The sequence below is a fragment of the Oryza glaberrima genome, chromosome 4 (assembly GCF_000147395.1).
Source record: "Oryza glaberrima chromosome 4, OglaRS2, whole genome shotgun sequence".
Taxonomy (NCBI): Eukaryota; Viridiplantae; Streptophyta; class Magnoliopsida; order Poales; family Poaceae; genus Oryza; species Oryza glaberrima.
In genome coordinates, this window is record NC_068329.1 from 2896000 (window position 1) to 2905537 (window position 9538).

A 9538-nucleotide genomic window follows, 5' to 3' on the forward strand; every position below is an offset into this window, starting at 1 on the left:
AATTTCTATCCAAAATTCCAAACGCTTAGATGTGCGTTAAATACTCGTCCAGCAATCAGCCGAGGCACACAATAACAAATTGATAAAAGAGTACTATCAAACAACTAATTAATATTCGCAAAATAAATAATTATTTCAGAGGTGGATACTTCCTCTCAAAAGAATAAAATTCTATGCAGCGGAAATAAAACAAAAGGCTGAACAGCTATCGCGACTCCACTCCATAAGCAACTTGACCCGAACAAAGCCTAATCCTCCTGATCATCACCATCACTGAAATACTCCTCCTCTAATGAATGAATATTGCAAGAATGAGCATATGACATACTAAACAAAGCAAATATGCAAGTGCACAAGATAACATAGGATGGCATAATAAAGCTAATTTGCACAAACAGCAATTAATAAACATTTGAGAAAATAGTAAAACAGTTAAATAATTAAGCAATATTAAATAAACACTATACAACACACCTGTGTTACATAGGCCCAACCTCATCTGAACAACCAACCCCGGTTGTACAAATCAAACCTCCATACCAGGAATATACCATTCCAAACTAGGAGTCAATTTAATTATCACAGTATTATCATTAATAAAGAGTAATGTGAGACTAATCATGAAAAACATTGTTAAACTCACCCATAACCGCGGGCACGGCTATTCGAATAGTTTTACTCTGGCCAGAGATGTACCACTGTACCCACAAGACACAGCTCCACGACATGTCACCATGCGCCTCAATACCACCACGGTACCTCGGAAAGGAACTGTGACAATACTCCTCACACAACACAACTCACCACAGTGCACCATACCTGGATTATAATCACCCCCTCTACAACCAGAGGCATGGACTCCCCAGCAACCCCCACGGACTTCTCGCCGCTTCTCAGTCTGGCACCCCATAATGAACCATGCTATACAAAAGGTAAAGCCGTTACCCACGTTGGCTTGTGGTTGGCACGGTAAATGTTTCACAACAGTAGCTCGTGAACCGGTCCTTAATTGTCATGAGCACGACCATCAAAACCATGTGCTCACAACCCACCTTTACTCAGGTTTTAATTATCAATTAATTATCATAACATGATTAACCATCGTGAGCTATCATTAAATATAACCATAATTAATAATGTAGTATGATTCATCCCATTAATGAGCTTATCTTTCTAAGCATGGCTAAGCGATTACATATATAGCATTTAGCTGAACCAAACCAATATATAAGGTTCTAGCTAATCACTTTATTACCCATAGGAAAATAAAGTCATCTTCGGCCATTGATTAATTGGGAATGGCTCATCACCCGATGACATTCGAAAAATAATGCATAAGTTGAAATAAAACATTAGCTTTAAATGGGTTCAACATGCTCAAAGGGTTGTTTAGGAGGTATCTGTGTGACTTGCCTTGAGCTTCTTCAAACGCTTCTGAACCTTCCTCAATGTAAACGCTCTCCTCCAGAATGTCAGAAACTAAAGCAAATAAACAAAATCAACAAAATAGTACAAAAACAAGCATAAAAAGTACATGTGGATATTTTTAACATGTAGATCTTGATTTTAGAGGAATTTAGCAACTTGAACCACTCGAATCCGAGTTACGATGATTTAGTTATGAATTTCCAAAATTTAATCCGATTTTCATCTAATACAGAAAATTATTACGATTTAAATAAATGATTTATGATGTCACGATGACATCATCGCTGGCCTAGCACTTGGACGACACGGCCACCGGCGATAGAGAGCTCGGTTGGGCTATCCGAGGACACCTACGCGAAGAGGGCGACGACACGAACTCACCGGTGCAAAGAACAACGACGGACGACGACGTACGGCGGCCGACGACGAGCTCCGACGACGGCACTGCTCGGCCCCGACGTCAACGGTGACGCTCTGGCGGCTTGCGATGGCGGCGAAGGGGCGGCCGAGGTACTCCTCCTCCGCACGGACCCGACGGCGGCGACAGGAAATGGCGGCGACGGCTACAGCGGCGGCGCGGCGCGGCTAGAAAGGCGCCGGCTAGGGCTACGCGGCAGCGGCACTACGGGCAACGATAGAGCTCGGGACTTGAGGGGAAACGTAGAGGACGACTAGGGGATGCTTTATATAGGCTTGGATTAGAGAGATCAGACTCTAACCGAGAAGAATCGAAGCCGGAAAAAATCTAGGGATAGTTTGGAGAGATAAAGTCAAAACGAATTTGATTCGGTTTATCTGTGCAAAATTGATCTCCGAAACTTTAGGGGAAAGGGAGAGGATAAGGAGGAGAGTATTTCCCCTCAAAGAATCGGACTCGGAGATGGCCGGTTGTTGCGGAATCGATGGGGACGCGGCGGCACTCGGGCTCGGCTCGGCCGGCCAGAGGTAGAAAAAGACCCCGACATGTGGGCCCCACATGTCAGTTGCTTGAGAGGAGGGGCGGGGCGGCGGCTCGGCCTGGGCCGGTTTGGGCCGCAAGGCGCGCGCAGCTGAGAGGGGAGTTGAGCTGGAAACGGCCCAACGGCCTAAGGGAGGGTTTTAAAGACTTTTTCATTTAAAATAATTCGTGAAATAATGTTTCATTTATTAAAAATACTTTCTTTGCTCAAATAATTCCCAGAAAAAATCTAGAAAATATATAAACAAGCAAAGTATTTAATGAAATTTTATCTAGCTCAATTTTATGTCGAAATTTTTCCTAGATTATTAGAGTTTAACTTGTAGGCTTTTAAAATAATTTCTAAAAAATGCATTAGAGAATGAATTATTAAATTAGGCGATTTTCAGGGCGTGACAACAAGCTAGAGAGGACTCTCTATGTGTTTTAATTATCTAAGCTAAGTAAAGGTAATTCCCTATCTGTTGCTTCGGGCACCGACCCCTGCTGCTCTGCCAGCGTGGTTCCGGCTATACCTCTATGATGTATCTGAACGTGGAGGATTACTAGGACGGGATTCAGGGCTGTCACCACCTGTCGTCTACCTCTGACAAATATGTGGGATACAGGTAATCTCTAACCTAGACACTATGTCTATGTTATTAATTACTACTCTAATACTCGTACAGGAACTTCCTTCTTTATCCAGAGTCCTAGTACTAGAGCACTTTGTACGAATACTAAACAATGAACCCGCAAAGATGGAAATCTATCTTACTTAAACAAAGTAATTAAATAACATAAGAAAGGAGCACGGATGCTTACTTAATAGAAGAATGTTCTCCGAACCCAGAGCAGAGTGTACCGACAGCTCCGGTACTCCTCCCGAATTCCTGCTACGAAGCTACACTCGTCGAGGTAGAAGTCAGATGAGCATCAAACTTCCGGGCACTCCTCCAGAGCTTCCCCTCACTCTCTACCTTATTCTAATGTACAAAAGATACAATAGAGCCTCTTGTAATTCAGCTCAAAGTTGTGTGTGTTGGAATGTGAGTGAGCTCCTCCTTATATAGGCTCCAAATGACGGTTAGGGGCATGGGAATTGTCCAAAACACCCCGCAACCGCCTCTGGGAAGGAATCCACACCGTCCACGTGGAAGCAGATGGCGAATGGCCGCAGAACGGGTTCAGCCGAACTGGTGGGTTCGGCCGAACCCAAAAAGTGTCCTCCCGGCCTCTCCTTCGGCTGGGAGGTTGCTTAATGGGCCCCCAACAACCTGGGCTATGTTTTGGCCCAATTCTAAATGGGCTCTATTGACTTATTGGGCCTCTAATCCGTGTAAACGCGTCCTGAATGCGCGAAGGTGCATTTTGTCACATGACGGATGTGTTTTCTCCTCAAATTACCTGCATACACATATTTCACCAACACTAGTGGAAATGATTAGTAATAATACCTACCACTAAGTTGGATACCATGTTTTATTTCATTATATGCAGGTATTAACGGTCAGATATTATGATTTAAGGACCGTCAACATCTGCGTCGATATCAGATGACTTGTTATCAACCTTGATGAAAAATTTCTCGAAGTCGGTCCCACTGGGCGTGCCAAAAGCGTGTTGATGTATAAAAACACACACTGGCCTGAGAGATTTGCTTTACTCTAGTGCAGGTCCTAATCTTGCTTTCGGGTTCAGGGCGTGCCAATTGGTTTAATCCTGCAACCAACAAGAAACAAAGAAACCAAAGTCAAATATATAATTGATAGCCGGTCGACTGGATTGCTGATGACGTATCGTCTTAGATTAAGCCGATACGATATGATTCAGATCGGCAATGAAGTATATAGTAAACAAAGAGGTAAATTTACTTTATCGGCTGTGGATATCAACAATATATAATCTATGCTTCAAAATATGTTTAAACTGAGGGATTGGGATAGATCAGATAGATGCCGAGATAGTATAAATTACTTAGGTCTAAAAGTATTTCAAAGTAGAGATTATATAAGTTTATGTCATAGTCGATAGATAAATATAGCATGTATCGGCTATTGCTCCGATATGTCTTTATACTAACATATCATTATAGATTAAATATATTAAACAAGTATCAATCTGTTTTTACGACAACCTAAACAGACCGATAACGAGCTTAGTATATTTTACCTTAGTGAGATCTTAATATAAAGGGAAGATTTAGTATATCAAGTAGATTGATAAAAATAAGATCGGCTGAAACTCCGATACTATCTCTATTAGCAGTCATGGAACAAGCTAGATATTATGGTTCTAGGTATTACTTAATAGATCAAACTTAACAGATTCGGTATCAGCTGATGCAGACGATAACCAATGCAGACCCTGTTTCCAAGAACAATGAACCCCCTCTGGATCCGCTTCGGCTTTGACTCCAAATCGAATCTATAACTCACCAAATTTGGTTGTTAACAGGTTGGTGAAGATTCCATGCAACATATGATGGGAGATTGTGTGCATATGAAAAGCGGAGTAAAATTTGGAAGGATTCCAAATTTGGGAAGATTGGAGTTTGAATTGTAACGAGATAGGTTGGAAACTTGTACGAGAAGACTTTTTGGTGCATTAGCATTACTTCTACAAGTTGGATTTGTGGCTTTGGGTAGCCACCTTAGGGTATAAATAGAAAATGGGTTGAGCACTCTCGATATTGATTTTTGTGAATGTTGAGTTAAGAGAAAAATTCAGGTTTCTTGTTTAGTCGAATTTTTAGTGAGGAGTATCTTGTTGCACATTGTAAAAACAAATAAAAGCAATAAAGTTCAATCTACTTTCAAGAATTATTTGATTTGTATTTGCTCAGATTCGGTGGCCAAACTGGCGAGAGTACAATGGTCAGACCGGTGGCGTCAAGGCGGTATTCAAAGGCATGGGACTAACGACTAGGAACAAGTTGCGTTTGATTGGTATTTACGTCTATCACTCTGAAAATTTTGAATTTAAAATATAAAAAGAAATTGAAATAATAAAAAATATTCTTCAAAATTCCCACATGCTGGAATTTATGGGATTTTCTTATTTTTCCTAGTTGTGCCATGGCCAAATTAAATCAAACAAGGAAATTAAATTCTAATTCTAAATCTAATTTATGAATTCAAATATTATTTATTAAAGAAACATGATTATTAATGAATACCTTTTAAGAAAATATTTGACAAATAAAATAAACTATTAATTATTTTCTGAATACCTTGTAAACTAAAAAACCTTTGAGAAAAATAATTTTCAAACTATTATAATAATAGTCTAGTTTAGGTCTCTTCCCTTTTCCTGTCTCTTTGCCCTCCTTCTGGCCCAGCCAACCAGGCCGGCGCACCGCACCAGGCACAGACCGCCCCAGCTAGCCTTGTAATCGACCATGTTAATTTGGTCTGTTTTGGGTACCATTCAGGTAACCCTTGTATTATTGAAGTATTGTAAGACCGTTATAACGATGTCATAGACAAATTTACTGTGTATCATCTAATGATAGAAAGGTATTATAAACAAGTGGGGTTTCTGATGTACAAAACCCAGGGCCCACATTATATTCCCATTCCTGGCATCTAATTGCATCACCGTGATTCCCTACTAGTTAAACTATATCAGATCGATTAACAACACGGTGCAATTGGCAAAGCGGAACATGTCTAGATCTGTACATAACTACTTAATCGCGTGAACCCAAATTTTGACTACTGACGAACAAACTAATGACGGGGATGGTCCGTGAGATGCAACCATGTACAGTACAGTCACATGAACAGGCACATGGGTGATTCATTAATCTTCTCAAATTTTTTGCTGTTTCTTTGACTTTGATCTTATTGAAAGTGGATATGAAGCTCATCATATTGTTTGTTGCAGGGGCGGATCCAGAAACAAAAAAGTTAGGGGGACTCAACATACCGAGTACACCGATATAAACATATAATCTCAGTATTAAACTATGATAAAATGCTATTATGAGATCTTTAGCACCTCCTATCTTATCAACTATGATGAAAAAATTGAAGGGGGACTTAGGAGGGTATCCATGGGTTTTGTGGGTGAGTCCCCCCTACACCCACGTTGGATCCGCCCCTAGTTTGTTGCTTAGCAAGCTCCACTTCTAGAGACCTTGTTGGGCTGTACCACAGCTAGTCCACTGGTCAAGTCTCGGCTAAGCAAGCCCAGGAAGAGCAATACATAAAGCAATAGCTGCTGCTCATTCAATAGATATCTATCGAACACAAGAGGCAGGACGGCTACCATCCTCAGCGACTTGGCGATCGGCAGCAGCAGCAGCTTGGATCCAGGCTGAGATCCTCGTCGAGTACCTATTCCCTCCTCCACCTCCTATTTCTCCAGCGTCTATAACCTTCCAGCCCCCTTGTATTTCCTCATCTTCCACCTCCACTGTTGACTGGATAGTTGTTCTTGCTGAAATTCTTGTTGTCTGGTGATTTAGTTGCTAATAGCATCCTCCCATATATATCGTCTCTCAATCAGGCGCAGCCTCGACATTGTATGACAGTGCTTTGTTTCTGCGCTAAACTTCGAGCATCATATAGGCTCCTTACTTCGTGAGCATCCAGCTCATGAAATTATGCTTTGACTCTTGCCTTCTTTTCCATTCATTTTGCTAATTAACAGTGTCAAACGCAGACATCTCTCAATTTTGTACTAGCACAGTTTTGTTGCAGGATCTCCTGGAGATCGATCGCAACAATGGCACGAGGGCCGATGGACCTGTGGAACCAGTGGGCGACCCAGATCCTGGTGATCTTAAGCCTCACGTTGCAGGTTGTCCTCCACATCTTCGCTGGCATACGCCGGCGCGAAGCTACGCCGGTCGAGAGGTTCATCCTCTGGCTGGCGTACCAGCTGGCCGACTCGACGGCAATATACGCCATCGGTAATCTTTCCCTGAGCAGCGCCGCACGAGAGCACAACCTGGTTGCGTTCTGGGCACCGTTCCTCCTGCTGCACCTTGGCGGCCCAGACAACATCACCGCCTACTCCCTCGAGGACAACAAGCTCTGGAAGCGTCACCTTGTGACTCTTGTAGTGCAGGTCCTGGGAGTAGGTTATGTCCTCTACAAGAACATCACTGGCAACGGGACGATGATCGTGGTGGCTGCCATCCTGATGTCCGTCATTGGCACCGCCAAGTACGGGGAGAGGACATACGCGCTCTGGTGGTCCAACTTCAGCACCATCAGGAACTACCTCAAGCTTGTACAGCGCAACAAGCACCAGCATTTCTATATAGAGTATGAGCATCCTCGCCACCTTGGTGATAATCATGGTTTCGATGATGAGTTGCTTCTGCATCGAGCTCACTCCTTGTTCTATGTCTGCAAACGTGGGATAGTTGATTCTGTGATCATCAACGATGATGATGATTCCGATAACCGTGGCAGTGAAGTAATTAGGGACCTTATGAAAGATAAAGATCACAAGAGCATGTGGACAGTGATGGAGATGGAGCTCTCCCTCATGTATGACATCCTCTACACCAAGGCATATGTGATTCACACTAGCTTAGGACACATCATCCGCATCATGGCGCCGATCGCCATCGTTGCCTCACTCCTGCTGTTTCTTTTCAGTGGCAAAGGTGGCCACAACCGAATCGATGTCATCATCACATACGTCTTACTAGGCGGTGCGCTCATCCTAGAGACGAGGTCGCTGTTGAGATCACTTTGGTCTACTTGGGCGCTAGTGTTCCTTTGTGACACACGCTGGAGCTGGCTTCGACATGTAGCTCTCTGCAGTGGAAGATGGCATCGGCTTCGGTATGCAATTCTCTCTCTCCGCAGACCCATCAAGACTGTTTTTTCAAGAAATTCAAGGAGGTGGTCAGGAAGGATAGGGCAGTACAACATGCTGCACTCTTGCTATCATAAGATCACCGAAGCGACAACAAGTCACCGTTGGTTCGAGGCGTTCGACAATTTGTCCACTCTGGTGGGTTTCACTGACTGGTTGGATATGAAGCATTGCTCGTCAAATCTCGAAATTCCAGACAAGGTCAAGACAACTTTGCAAGATATGCATACGAGATTTGCACCAGATGATTTGAACACAATGGGCTTGTTGAGGTATAACTGGGGGATGCTGGCAATGGGTGAAGGTACTCGCCCTAAGCAATTCAATAATCTAAAGGACTATCATGGTGTTGACTTCCACGAGAGTATCCTTATCTGGCACATTGCCACTGATCTGTTCCTCGCTAAAATTGGGAAAGAAGGGCCAACTGTGGAGGCAATCAGGGCGATGTCCAACTACATGATGTTCCTCTTCGTGGATCGCCCAGAAATGCTACCGGGACTCCCACAGAACTGGCTGTACGAGATGACAAAAAAAAACATAATCGAATCATGCAGAGCATCTAATGGTTTCACTCTTGAAGTGAAACATGGTGGGCAAAGATCCCTTAGGCTTAAAGAGACAGAGCGGGTAGCTGGCAAACTACTAAAAATCCACATAGGGGAAGTCAAACCTGGCCCTAAAGAACCTCGCCTCACCTATGCAAGAATTGTTGCTGATACACTGTCCAAATGGAAAGATGACGATCCAATTGATGTGCTGTTTGACCTGTGGATAGATTTTCTGATGTATGCAGCCAACCGCTGCAATAGGGAATCACATGCCAAGAAGCTCAACGCTGGCGGTGAGTTTTTGACCATCGTGTGGCTAATGATTGAGCACTTTCAACAATTAGCAAAAGCAAAAAAGGAGCACGGCAATGAATAATTCAGGTTAATGTCTATATTGGCCTATGACTATGAGTAATATTTTAATTTTTTGAGATTTTCTAAGGTCTTAGAAAAGGTACGGGGACATACCATATTGTTAGAGTATAATCTTACTTAATTACTGTGTATCTTTGCCAAAACATGATCATCTCTGTTTAATGCAAAAATTGAAACATGATCATCTCTGTTTAATGCAAAAATTGATCCAACTGACCTTGTTTGTAAAGCCATTGAAGCCAATTTGCTGAATTCATTTGCTTGCCGTTCTTGCTTTCCTTTTCTTTCTTCTTCTGCTTTTCTTCTGTTCTTCCTCTTCTTGCTCTACTTTGTCCTGAGCTTCCTGTTGACGCAAAACAAAAACAGAAAAACTAGAGAACGGTGTACCATCCCTGGACAAACGGACGGT

The 9538-nt window shown here is 42.7% G+C and overlaps 1 protein-coding gene across 1 annotated transcript; it reads left to right on the forward strand.

Moving 5' to 3' along the window:
* Positions 1-7096: 7096 nt before the first annotated feature.
* Positions 7097-9130, forward strand: LOC127770188 (uncharacterized). The gene has a single exon (XM_052295853.1). The coding sequence runs from the start codon at positions 7097-7099 to the stop codon at positions 9128-9130; it is 2034 nt and encodes a 677-aa protein (XP_052151813.1).
* The last annotated feature ends 408 nt before the right edge of the window (positions 9131-9538 follow it).

What these genes read in the sequence shown, in the direction of transcription:
- LOC127770188 (XM_052295853.1), top strand. Translation starts at nt 7,097, where the DNA reads ATGGCACGAGGGCCGATGGACCTGTGGAACCAGTGGGCGACCCAGATC.